This window comes from Athalia rosae, chromosome 7 (assembly GCF_917208135.1).
Source record: "Athalia rosae chromosome 7, iyAthRosa1.1, whole genome shotgun sequence".
NCBI lineage: Eukaryota > Metazoa > Arthropoda > Insecta > Hymenoptera > Athaliidae > Athalia > Athalia rosae.
Genome location: NC_064032.1, coordinates 11,139,377 through 11,152,872, shown reverse-complemented (window position 1 = coordinate 11,152,872; position 13,496 = coordinate 11,139,377). Strand labels below are relative to the sequence as shown.

The 13,496-nt window shown below is 41.6% G+C and overlaps 2 protein-coding genes across 2 annotated transcripts in view; one reads left to right on the top strand and one right to left on the bottom strand.

The window, feature by feature from the left end:
- The window catches only part of LOC105689597, a 79,095-nt gene extending 65,630 nt beyond the window's left edge, over nucleotides 1-13,465 (bottom strand). The window contains exons 1-2 of the mRNA XM_012406736.4: nucleotides 13,073-13,465; nucleotides 12,088-12,643 (exon numbers count right to left, since the gene is read on the bottom strand). Coding sequence (XP_012262159.3) covers nucleotides 12,088-12,643; nucleotides 13,073-13,449 — 933 coding nt within the window. The 5' untranslated portion in view covers nucleotides 13,450-13,465. The remainder of the gene's footprint in view (nucleotides 1-12,087; nucleotides 12,644-13,072) is intronic.
- Nucleotides 8,297-10,187, top strand: LOC112694892 (trypsin-1-like). Its single transcript, XM_048659193.1, has 6 exons — nucleotides 8,297-8,416; nucleotides 9,068-9,245; nucleotides 9,307-9,454; nucleotides 9,543-9,659; nucleotides 9,725-9,880; nucleotides 9,974-10,187. The coding sequence occupies exons 1-6, from the start codon at nucleotides 8,365-8,367 to the stop codon at nucleotides 10,115-10,117; spliced, it is 795 nt and encodes a 264-aa protein (XP_048515150.1). The 5' UTR covers nucleotides 8,297-8,364; the 3' UTR covers nucleotides 10,118-10,187.
- Nucleotides 13,466-13,496: the final 31 nt, after the last annotated feature.

Sequence of the window (13,496 nt, the reverse complement as noted above, 5' to 3'; positions counted from 1 at the left end):
TCGTTCAACAGGTCAGTCAGTCCAGTCAGTCAGTCAAATCAGTTGATTCGAAATTGGTTCATATGAATCCGAACCATACGAATAAATCTGATTTTTCATCCACCTTGAAAGCAAGGAGTGTGCAGCTCATAGGCAACGGCAAAGACCGTCGTTTAATCGGCCCGCGCATTCCGCGAGTTTTTTTTCTTTTTCATAACTTTTCGGTGATCGATTTCGTTTGCGTCGATCGCTGCTATATGTAGGTAAAAAAAAATATCTGTCGTGCGAATGGCGGTCTTTTCCATAGTTTCGCTTACTTGACGAGAATCAGGAATGAATTTTTGCAGCCTCGATCTGATATAGCGAATTTATGATTGATTTTAGAAAATCAGATAAATCATCGGTTCAGTTATTTTCAGGTATTTCCTTCATTTGAATCGAATATATCAATTCAAAAACGTACGTACAAACACCTATTTCAACAATAATTTATTCTACCTGATTCTCTATTAACCATAAGTATCCGATTAAGCATGAAGCATCTACCGCGGACATCTTAGATTAAAATTAAAATTAAGATTACTATCAAGTTTTAGAAAAAAATATTTTGATTTTGAAGCTTTAGAAAAAAAGCATTTCAAATTTCTTGGCAACGTTATACGATAAATACCTATTGTAATTTTTGATAGTTTTAAGGGAAAAAAAAAACAAATAGCCCTGATCCCGAGGGATCTCATTCAAAAATATAAATCTTCCTTCATAACACAAACACGCACTTCTTGCAGCCCTTTTTAATTATCAAATCGACCGATTGTTTCATTTATAATACAATTGAAGGAAAGATAATGTAATCAAAGTTATTCAAAGATTATGGAATTTTATTAAATGAATGTAACGTCAATCAATTCATTCCAAGATTATTCAATTTTTTCACATTTCGGCCTATAAAAACACACACATACAAAAATTTATGAATTACGGCTTCGGCCGGGGCATGGGCGGCCTGAAAATAATTTACACAAAACACGTAAAAATTAATCTCTATTTAATTAGTGAGTATTATTAAGCTTTAATTATAAGTTAATTACGCTCATAGATAAGAAACTATATGCGTATAATTACTAGAATACAGAGAGCTAGGATGTCTAATCATGTGCTTTTCTTCCCTCACACACAAATTTTTAGCCTATAACTTTTTCTTGTTCAATTAATAGAAACGAGATCAATTGAATTCAATATCTTTGCTGATATTATTTTTCAACTATTCCACCAACGTTGTCAAAATATCAAAGAATTTGAGATATCAAAAGTAGATTCATTAAAATCATTCAAAGTTTATCGAATTTGCACACATTTCGGCCTGATAAAAAACACACCTTTCCGCAAAATTTCCAAAATACGGCTTCGGCCGGGGCATGGGCAGCCTTTAAATATCCAAACACACAATTTAGGTACGGTGAGTTTTTGAACGAGATACCACGGCAATGAATGTGAGATACGAGTGACATGGAATGTTCTGTATGATATGTGTACACACTTGGGAAATTTTATTTCCCTTACACTGCCCTTATAATTTTCTCTTGGTTTAAAATACCAAGTTTTCTAATATTTTCCATCTATAAAAACACACACATTTTCATAATTCAGGCTTCGGCCGAGGCGTGGGCTGCCTGATACACCTACACGATGATTTTCTATAGTTTTTTTTTTCAATTTTTTTTTTTTTTCAATCGAGTCAGTTGCCAAAAAATGGCAAAGCGAGTGAGAACCGAACGTATCGCGGCGCCGGCGCAAGTGTGAATCGGGGGTTTTCGTCGGTAAAATCATTTCTTGGATAAATATAGGCGAAAGGCAGGTATAGGTAAATTCATGAATCGCGAAGGGTTTTCATTTGGCATGTGTCCGCAGTTGTGAGTGTGAGAGTGCGAGAGTCTTATAGTTTTAACCGTCGGGTGGGTCGAGGGCTTTGCGAATGGGGTAGGCGAGAAAATCGGAAGTGCAACTTTTCTATCCACAGCAATTTCAAGTGACCGATCGGATTCACCGATCATTTTTTTTTTTCACGCGATCTCTCAGATCCCTTTGCTGAGATCTGACAGATCCTTTGCCCCCCCCCCCCCCCACAATTTAATTTGAATTAAATTTAATTGTTTTTCCCTGTTTTCTTCAATTTTTAGTGGTCACTTGAAATGAGCGAGACACGTTCGCTTCGCTCTCCGTACCAGCCGTGGTGCATGGAAGTGAGGCGGACGTTGAGCTCGAAGACGTCGCGTCGAAGAGGACCGCCGACCGTCACGCCACAAATTTATATCACATGTTAACCTTTTTCCCCTACCCGTCACCCACGCCGATTCGAATATATAAATGCGATTGAAAATTGCATTTATTTGATTCGGATCGGCTCGTTCCGAGTCGACGCTGCTCGCGCGGTCAAATAAAGCGCGAAGACGAGGAACCTCGCACGATCTGTTTGTTTTTTACGTACATGTTGTGTGCCGTCCTCTATGGGTCTTAAGGATTTTTTTAAAACAAAACATTCAGCGTGACTTGCCATCTTGCAAGGCGCTTTAACAAATTCTCTGATATTGGTGGTGGGAACATGTATTGAGAGATTTTCTTTCAGGAAATTAAAGTATCTTTGATAAACCGAGTTCCGTTGCTGCACCGGCGCACGGACTTGGCATTTAAAACATACTCTCTCCAACGCTTCATGCGTTTTAAACCCAAAAACCGAATAATTGTAAGAAAGCAAGTTTTACGCACCTTTTTGTGCCTGGGACTTGACTTTTCACGTGGTTATTTTTAAGACACTAATCAAAAACTTTACCTTTCAGATGCTTAGTTTTTAGTACCCCTAGCTTTAATTCTAATCAATTTTACTTACAGGTCCTAGTTCTTAACGCTAACCACATTTTTTCTTTCAGATCCTAGTTTTTAATTCCATTTAGTTTTAAGACTCTCGTACTAATCAGATTTTTGTTGCAGGCTGTCTCTGGCTACTAATCAAAATCTACTTTGCTTTCTGATTTCAGGGACTCTCGGATCTCATGTCCCACTCGGGAATGACAAGCAGAGAGAATTTTTTCACTTGTAGTAGATAGAAACGGTAGTGGATAAGACGAATCGCATATTTCTTGCCACCAAAGAATGTTTGATACCTATTGCCAAATTTATTTGTTGAAATAACCTTTTTTTCAGAAAGTTTACAGAGTCGAATAAACTTGGAGATATTTGTCGAACGTTTTTTGGTAGCGAAAAAATGTTAAATTCGTCAAATCCTGAAACTGCATTTATCAACTAGAAGTGAATAATTTTGCTCGTGCTTTTCATATTCTTATTTTTTAATTCTAGTTTCAAAACTAATCAGATGTTGTTCACAGGCTGTCTCTGGCTACTAATAAATCCAGTCTGGTTTCTGATTTCAGAATTAAAAAATTATGGAATCTGCTGACGGATGCTGAACAGAGAAAACAGTTTATTCGTAGTTGATTAAAATGCGGTAATTGGCGATGCTGATTCGAATATTTTTCATGTCCGAAAAATGTTCGTCAACTCTTGTCAAATTAATTTTTACACAATTAGCTTGAAAATTGTCGACGCAATTATTTCTTGGGGGTGAAAATTTATTTCAATCATCACATCCAACACCGCATTCGTCAAACACAAATAAACCGTTTGCATCTGTCGTTTTTTTTTTTTTTCCTCTCAGTCTTCGGTTCTCAGTTTTTTTTACTAATCAGATTTTGTTCACAGGCTGTCTCTGGCTACTAATAGATCTGGTCTGCTTTCTGATTCCAGAAATCCAAACTCACGAGATTTGCTCACGGATGCTGAACAGAGGGAACAGTTTATTTGTAGTTGACCAAAATGCAGTATTGGGCATATCCAATACCGCATTTATCACCTACAAATAAACCGTTTTCATCTGTCATTTCTTTTTTTTTTTTACAGTTTTCAGATTTCATTTTATTGTATTAATGAGATGTTGTTCGCAGGCTGTCTCTGGCTACTAATACAGTTTTCTATGCGTTCCAGGATGAGTACATTGCGCATATTTTTAATCGAATTTTATTCGAAGTGGAGATAAAATTATTACGAAAAATCGGGAATTACGAAAGTTACTCACTTTGTAAATCTTCGAAAAAACTTTCTTATTCCCAAAACCGAAATGGAAAACCTCTTGATTGGAATCAATGAAACCAAAAAGTTTTACTTATGGTTCCACGTATATACAAAGTTCTCATTTTACAACCCATAGAAATTTGAGTAACTTGTTCGGTTTATGTTTCAGGTGCGCATCATCTGGGAATGATAATTGACACCGACTGATGGATCTTATTTTTTTCCATATTTTCTTGCTGTTTTTAATTTTCATTCATTATTTGATAGTCTTGTACTGATCACACTTGTTCGTCTGTTTCAGGTTGCATCGTCTGTATTTAAATTAACAATTTTTATCTGTTCACAGAAATCTCACCGATGATGCAATATTTTATTATCTCACTGCATATAATTCTGATATTGCTCGATTTCTTTTTGTGCAATTATATTGTTATCTGATGATTAATTATTATTTGTTTTTCTGTTTCAGGTTTCATGATCCACATTCGAATCAACAATTTTTGTTTCTCTTTACAGAAATTCCATCAATGCAGTTTATTTGTCTCTTTTTGCTTGATATTTTATGTATGTCTTTCTGAAATCCATTTCATTCTGATAATTATTTTTATGTTCTGTCAAATTTATAATAATGTAATTGACAATTGTTTTCTCTATTTTCAGGAAATTTATCAACGTCGTTAATATTTTGAGAGTCTTGTATTCTGTATGTGCATATATATTCGTTAATATTGATGATTGATGATTATCTGTTTTAACTGTTTTGCATAAATATTTTATGTACTACCATATGTTTTGTCTATGTTGTGCCAATGTTTCATGTTAACGTGCGTGTTGTCTTGTGCAAGTTTCATTGTCCATCTATATTTATAAGATGTTCTTTCCATGTGCATGTACGTATAACAATCGAAATTTACGTCTATATAATCACTCATGCTTATTATGTTATGCTATATTATGTAGAATATTTCCGCTTTCAATGTCCAATTTGTTGCTACTTGCTTTCTCTATACAGCTATAGATTCCATGCCACTGAAGGAGGGATGCTGAGCTGATAGTGGTTTGCATAGGGCTCCGGGCGATCGTTCCACTATGTAAAAAACAAAAAAAACGAAACGAGCCGAGGACGCTACCTCTTGAACGTACGATGCGTTCATGGGTGGTTAAGGAAACGCGTCCTTTCAGTTAATTATAAGTTTTAAAATACTGAGACATTAATTCATTATTTTCCAGACCCTGGATCAAAACTAGAAACTAACCGTCCTGCGTATACAAGAGCACATGTAATGGAAATTTTTTCCTCATGATTGAATTCCATCTCCATATCAATTCCGTCGGTGAGTCACCTTTTAATTCGAATAATTGATCATTTTTGTGACAGACTTGGTAATAAACGAAATGACTGAAAACAATTTGTAAACATTCTTGAATTCGGTATTGGAAATATTTCGAAATTTGCGGTGTTTTTTGCCTCTGCGTTGCGTTTCATACTTTGAATTTTTTTTATTCTCCGTCATTCAAACTTTTCAAATATTCCTACTTCTCAATTTTCGGTGTATCCCTTTTGGTTTGTTTTTGTTTTATTTTATTCATTTTTCGTGTTCATTCATCTGTTCATTCAATCTTCCATTTATGTTTTCTTACGTGGCAAGGGATGGTATAACAAAAAGTAAGAAACGAAGAAATCAGCTGTGCAGGTTGTATACCTTATACCTAACATACTACAATACGTGTATCATCACCTTCCCCATCCCCACTGTTAATTCGCGGGAATCTGAAGAATACAATCTTAAGCAAAGGAATGATATTGAAAGAAAACACGCGAATCGAATGGAGAGCAAAAAAAAATTATTAAATAATAAAAGCAAGAGATGATTGTGGGTAATGACGGAAGGCCGGTATTTTCAATTATCAAAGCATACGATGGGAATATTGAGTACGTAGGGGTATTCCATACATGCGGCATTCCACGTCAAACACGCCACTTTTTTCGAAAAATTTTTCGTACTTGATGAAACTTTATTGGCGTCTTGAGCGGTCTCGGAAACCATGCTCGGACCATTCATTAACGCCAGAAACCCAAATTTCCAAATGCTACTATACATAAACTAACATCAAAACCAAATCCATGATTACGAGAACACGTCTTGAAAATTTCAATTTCATCATCGAATTCCGATCATTCGTTTTCGCGACATGCAGACGGAAAACGTGACTGCCGGTAAAGTAGCTCGAGATTTTACATTTTAGCGCGCTGCGCTCGAGCGCTCTCGATCTCGTTCGTCTTTCTAACGCTCCGCGGCGTACCGCCTCACGCCGTGTGCTCCCACCACTCTGAGCTTTCTCACACCGAAATCCATATGTAAAAATCATTGGGCAAATGCAGTCCGCGCGGACTTCGGTGGCAAACTCCGACCCACCAATCAGAAGGGTCATGTCATCTACGTCACTTTTGCCACCGCCCAATTTTTACACGTGCGTCGGGCATAGTGACGGCCGGCACGCGCCGGAATTTAAACATAATTTATGGCTTTTTAATGGATGATGAGGTGTGAAATCTCAGTCTCCCATTTTTTTTACTCTGCTGTGATTTTTAGCAGGTGTCAGACGAGCTGTCAACACCTGATAAAGATCTTGTTCACACCTCGTAAATTGACCCTTTGATCCACCCGATCGGCGGCATCCCATGAAGGTGTCATTTCTGCGAAATTCTATGTAACCGTTCAAGAAAGTAAATATGTGAAAATGCGCCAGTTAAATGGGTTGGAGTATACTCAAGGAGATCAATTCTGGCCCGCTTTGCCATACTAAAGCATAGGCTTCAGGAAAGCCTTTGCTTCAGAATCTGAGGCACAGAGTGTACGAAAAAAAAAAAAAAAAAATTCCAAATATATTTATGAATACGTGCATTGCGTTATTATACACTATAAAATGGTGACTGGCAATCTATTCGTTCATTTTTGAGCTCACGATTAGTAGACACAATTTTTTATTTTGACCCTGAAATTATTAATATTCAAATCAAATCTCTGCATTAAAACGCGCAGATTTTCGCAAACTTTTCGTTTTACAGAACGAAAAATTGAGATATCGCAATTCTGGTCTTCAAATTTCTGCTTGTGCCAAACTAGACATATGACAGTAAAATCGCCTCTCCATTTTCTGGTTGTGAAATAGATTCGGGTTCAGTTTCGTCGTAAATGATTCGATTTCCCGTTTAAATTACCACCTGGATCTCCGCTGGACGCCGAAGGGGTCGAGTCCTGCGAGGCAGCGGGGGTGGGAGGCGTAATTGCGTTGTTAGCGATTCTTACACCGCTGCCCGCGCTGCGACGCATCCGAACAAACGAGAAATGATCGGAGATTCGTATTCCGAATAGAATTCTGCGCCGAGGATTCGCTCCGATCGCATCCTCGCAAATGGTACGAGGTACGCCTGCATTATCCGTCCGGTGTAATACGTACAGTCGAGAGCTGACCGGCCAATCAGCTTTTGTAGGGCCCTCAGCTTCGCTCCGCTCTTTCCTCTGTAACGATGCGGCTGAAGAACCGCGTCGGGAACTCCGCAAATGTGCACAACGAATGATCATTTCGATTCCAGGCTCATGACCAACGTTGTGTTCCACTCGAAGCGTGATCAATTTTTTCGAATCATTAATTCGCATCTTTTCCTCCGTCGGTTGGAGAATGACTTATTGAAGAAGAGAACGTTACCCAGTACAGGACGGAAATTGTTCGTCAATGAGGCAGCCTTTTAGTTTTTGCTGTTAAGTTAATCAAGCTTGTCAGTAGTTATCACAGCGTAGGTATCGTTATCGATACGAACCAGACGAAAGCTCTTCCGTATACCGATGTGAAGTAAACTTTAGATGCTAAAAGTGGATGCTGATCGGTCACATGTCTTCTTAATCACCGCGAGGTCATGCTGTCGGAGAATTCGGAGACGCGTCACACGCGCGTTTTGCAAATCGAATGAAAATTGAATGAGATAAAAGAGAGAGAGAGAAGAATGCGGAGTGAAGATACCCGAATGAATTTTTCAATCGCAATATCGCGATGCCAGATCTCGGTCGAATCAGTTATCAATAACAAAGAAATCTTTATCTTTGACTCGCAAAGCCCTCATTACGCTATCTGACATGTATTAGATATATTTGTTAGATGTGAATTTCACTTGGGTTTTTTTTTTTTTTTTTTTTTTTTATTTCGAGTTTCTGACGGTATAAAAGATCGTTTGGCATCGTACATCCGGATCATTCAATCGCAATGTGGCTAACGACGACTCTAATAATTTCCGTCGGACTTTCGGCCTGCTCGGGTGAGTTTCTATACTACGTAATTACCGAATCAATCGGACGGAAGAAACAATGATGTTCTTCGAGACGTTCTAAAATAGTATATTGTTAAGAAAACGAGAAAACTGTCGCTTCTGCGCCGAGTATATAAAGGTGAGCACCGATGCGTAGTCCGAGGTGTTCTCAACTTCGTACGAGATGCGGAAAACAGTTTTCTCCGAGGTCAACGTAATATTATTTACAACGGTGCAGGAGGGCAACGAGCGACTTTTCATTCGGACCGGAAAAATGATGGCAATTAACCGGTTTCCCTCTACCGTTGTAGAAAATTGTTTTCGTTGACATGGATCAATCTGTCAATGAAGTGATCCTGATAGAGAATTCAAGTAGTAAAAATTGGCTTCTTTCGAATTTTGCTATAATCCTGAATGCGACGGCGTTCGATTATATAATTTTTGTGATCGCACCGAATAAAAATTGGAACGGAGATTCTCGCTTCGATTGAGTTTGATCTGTATGATCAGAAAAAGAATAATTTTCACGGTGCTCCATATCTATACTCATCACACGTCACCTTTCCTGAATATTTCATTATACACGTGATCATTCGATTTTACAACGGGAACGGTCATGGCTCTGTAATATATCTTCGCTACGTCGCCCTTGGATTTCAGCCTTTCCGAGCCACGTGATCCCAGCCCCTGTGTCCGGGAGGATCGTGAACGGGACGACCGCCAAACCGGGAGAAAGACCGTTTCAGGTATCACTGCAACGGCTGAGCCGTTTTCACTTCTGCGGAGGATCCGTTCTGAACGCGAATTACGTCATAACGGCAGGACACTGCGTCGAAGGGTGAGAAAATTGTTGAAAAACTTGTTTTCAATCGAATGATCGATCGATAATTGAATTTAAGAGAGAGCGCGAGGTGGTTGCTCGTTGTTGCCGGAACCAACGACGTATTCGATTACGATCAGGGGATCGTTAGATCCGTTCGTCGAATCAAGATTCACGAGAATTACAACGCCGCGGACGCATGGAGGAACGACATTGCTCTATTGGAGGTGAATGACGACCGCGCGATTATCGGATCTCGTGAGTTTTTGGAAAATTCGATATCTCGTGACGATTCCTTTTTTTTTTATACCACAGCTCGCCGAACCTCTGCTCGAGATTCCCAACGTCGTACGGTACGTGAAACTTCCGAGCGCGGACCAAAGTCTGAAAACGGGAGACGCCGCCGTGGTTTCCGGATGGGGGCGAGACAGGGTTGGCTATACGATCCGTTATATTCATAGCGCGAATATGATATACTTATGAGACAACGTTTTTAGAGTGGAGGTCAGAGTCCGAAGTTGCTTCAGATAGTCACTATCGAGATATCTGATCAGGATTATTGCAAAAGAATATACGTCGCGGAGGCAGGATTGGAAGTTAGCGACTCGCAGGTCTGCGCGGACGTTCCGGAGGGAGGAAAAGGATCCTGTCAAGTGAATATCGATATAAAGATCTGTCGCAAGCAGAAACTATGACCCCGGTTACGTTTTCCCTGCAGTATATTTGTACGTTTAATATTTGTGTAGGGTGACTCCGGAGGACCTTTGACCGTTAATGACGAACTAACAGGTCTCGTCTCTTGGGCGGCTGGATGCGCGCAAAGGGGATATCCCACTGTTTTCACCAGAGTAGCTGAATTTCTGGATTGGATCGCGGAAAATGCGGTATAAATGACACGAGAAGAGAATCAGCAAAAATTGTTCAGGAGTAAAAAAAAGGCGCAATAAAATTTAAATACCTTCACTGTACTTATTTTATGCGAGACCACCAAATCGGCTGACAATGAGGCAACGCCAGCGCCACTTTACCCGATTCTTTCGACAGCTGTTGCGAAATGATCCTTCGCCGAAGCGATGAATAATCTCTCGGAAGACGATGTCGTGTTTAAATTTTCTCGCCCACGGTTCAGTACCGACGTAGGGAAAGATGAGATTCGAACGGTGTAATTCACACATACCAATGGGTAGTAAAAGTTTGCGGTAAGGAGAGCACGTTGGAATAGCGAGGAATACGCGGCTACGGCGGGTCAGCTGCTACCACCGTACCGGCGTAATCAATACGACGAGTTGGTCTCGCGATCGAGCGTTGTACCCATTTTTTGGTGCACTCGTGACCCCCAACTCGTCCCCGAGGATGTTGGACAGACGCATCGATGAAGATAACGTTTTTATTTCCGTTCATTCTTGCAATTTTGTAAGCCCGCTTGAAGTGAGGATGGAATCCACGTTTCTATATGTATATATATTTGCCACAGGTCGATGAACTTCTCACGCGTATATACCGTAGTAGCCGTACTCATCATAACTTTGACGTCTGAAAAGTTGACGAGCGATAGACCTGGAAGAATGACGTGGAACGATGGACCTGGACCCCAAGTAACGATAGATAAATAAATAAATAAATGATCGAGCGAATGAATGATGAAACTCACTGACTTGTGGAGTATCAGATTATCATTTAGAATCCAACTACTTGAGCGCTTGAATTGGATGTGAGCACGCCGCGTGATTCGGGATGTTGAACAACAAACAAAACAACATTTAGAAAAGTTTGAATTGAACCTGAAAACAATGAGCGGAATCTCAGCGACTCGAAATGATCTTCCCTTTGAAATCAAAGGTAATAGTGGGAATGAGAACGAACGATAAAAAATGGCTGATTAACTCTCTCTTTTAGTCCTCGTCGCATGTGGTTTCCGAGAAGCACTCGAAAGTGCTCGTTATGCAGCCGCCAAGTGTCTTCTCTGGCTATATAACGACGCAATCTCTATTTCAAACCATATGTTCTTTTCCCCTGTTCGATTCGCTTCCATTCCTGATCCTTCTCTCCCGTTATCGCTGTGATCAATTCATTCCTTTCATCGCGTACATATCTCTTGAACTCGTACGATTTCCGACGTGAGAAAAAATTTTGAAAATTTTCGTGCGACGATACGTACGCAGAAAATTCTTGGGATCGAGAGATTGCGGAACGAAGCAACAAATTGCATCGAAATAGATTAGAGAAAAAAGAAGATAGTTTAGCGCGAGCTGTTGCGGAATTAAAAATTCTTAAATATGTCGGTGGCATTGGCCTGTGCACGGTCATGCGCAAAATATTTTCGATAATATCACAGCTGTGTGGACGAGGATTTCGCGAACATTGATCCCACACCTACCGACACAGCGTCCGTCGTGCGCTTGATAGCGTAATCAGGATCCCTTAATTACTCCTCTCACGGTGAAACACTACGCGACATCATCATTTTCATTACTCGTGACCTTTGTAAGTTTTCGAATGCGTACCTAGTGGTATATCGCTATTCGTTTGACGTTACGCAATTTTATAACTTCAGCGTCGGTATCGGTCTGCATCTTTCTTCGCCCCGCGCGCATCGGCGATTTTCAACAGGGACGAGAGAAATATCGACTGCTGAACTCTCGTTCGCGAAAACGAAAAAAAAACAAAAAAAACAACGCGGCGTGTCCTCGTCGAAGCAGTCGTTATCGGTACGCGAGTAACCGGCTGATTCGCAATTGATTCATGAGAGGCATTCCGATGTAGGGTCATTACACCGCACCCTTATGTTACATCGCTAATTTCACCTATATGATAAAAATTCGGAAAGTTTCATTCCTATAAAAATTCACCTCCGACTCACCTGTTTCTTGAGCGGAGTTGTCTGCTCTTCTCTGCTCCTTTCGAATCTTTCGAATTTGAAACTGTTGCTGCGATACAGTTCATTGTCACTCTGCTGTCTGCGGCATAGTCTTCTCGTCAGTGCTCTGGGTCTGCACGGTGCGCATTCCGCGGCAAGTTCCCAATGAAGGTGAAGCATCGCCAGTTCGGCGGTACATCTGGCCATAGCACATCCCGCTCTCCTAACTCTACACTTGACACGTTTTATACGTCCCTCCGAAGCCGGTTTGTGGGGACACGAAGAAGACGCCGTACAATTGCAATTGCCCAATTGCGAACCGACGCGATTACCGCCGCGCGTTTTAACCGTGTGGTAACATGGCTTTGCCACGCAATCACAACTCGCACTATCCGCACCTGCAACGACGTGAGGACACGACGACTTGTCGGCACAATCGCAACCACCGTTCGACATCCCCGACGACGACAAAGGGGGACGACGACAAGGTGTACCGGCGACGCCTGCCACGTGGTGCGGATGCTGACAGGATGATGACCCTTGCTCCGCACAATCGCATCTGAAAGATATTTCGGGATTTTTATTACGTCTCGTGAACACGAGGCGACGAGAGTATAACGCGGTGAGCACGAGGAGCCCGATCTCGTCGTATTTATCCGGATGAAATTCGAAGTCGAGTAATCTGGAAATATCCCGTGAATAACGCCAGGAGAATCGATAGTCTCCCGGTCACGAACCCCCCAGGTGTTACGCGCAATCGGTGGTGGAGAAATTTCCGCGTTTGGATTGTGACGGAAGCGTATAGGGTGCAGCGGACAGCTGTTGAGCTACGCGAAGCCCGTCGTTTCATTTTCATCCAACATTCGCGGGACGGGGTGGAAAGAAAATATATTGTAAAGAAACCACCGTCCGGAACAACGATTGAGCTTTGAAAAGCTCGATTGAAATTAGATGGAACGTGAAGTGTATCGTTAACGTGTTACTCTACCTGCGTCGCACCCTGCGCGGAACTGAGCTTTTCGGTGTATGGGGGCAAGGACGATCCTGAGGGCAGTCACATTCGCGATTCGCGTTGGCCGCCGACGACGCGTTGCAGTTAGCGGCGGTGGAAGGCCGGGTTCTCCTCACTCTCACGAGGACGGGATGAACGGGGCAGGGCTGAACCTGACATCCGCAAACAATCGTTCGCGGACCACCGCCGCCGCCGCCGCCACCTCGCGATTTTCGACCCCCGCCGCCCCGCTTGGCACGTTGGTCCACGTGCAGTTGACAAGGTTGCGTCGGGCATCCGCAGCACGCGGTCGCGCCGCGACGCCCACCCCCGGCTGCCGATGCTCCCTGGACGCGTCGCCACACCCGATCCATTCGACGGACAGCGCGCGACTGACCCGGTGCTCCCCGCTTCATCCCCT

Bases quoted from the DNA above. Each gene is read 5' to 3' on its own strand.
- LOC112694892 (XM_048659193.1), top strand. From the start codon at position 8,365: ATGTGGCTAACGACGACTCTAATAATTTCCGTCGGACTTTCGGCCTGC. The intron at 9,455-9,542 runs GTGAATGACGAC...TTTATACCACAG, and splicing joins ACGACATTGCTCTATTGGAG to CTCGCCGAACCTCTGCTCGA. The intron at 9,660-9,724 runs GTTGGCTATACG...CAACGTTTTTAG, and splicing joins CCGGATGGGGGCGAGACAGG to AGTGGAGGTCAGAGTCCGAA.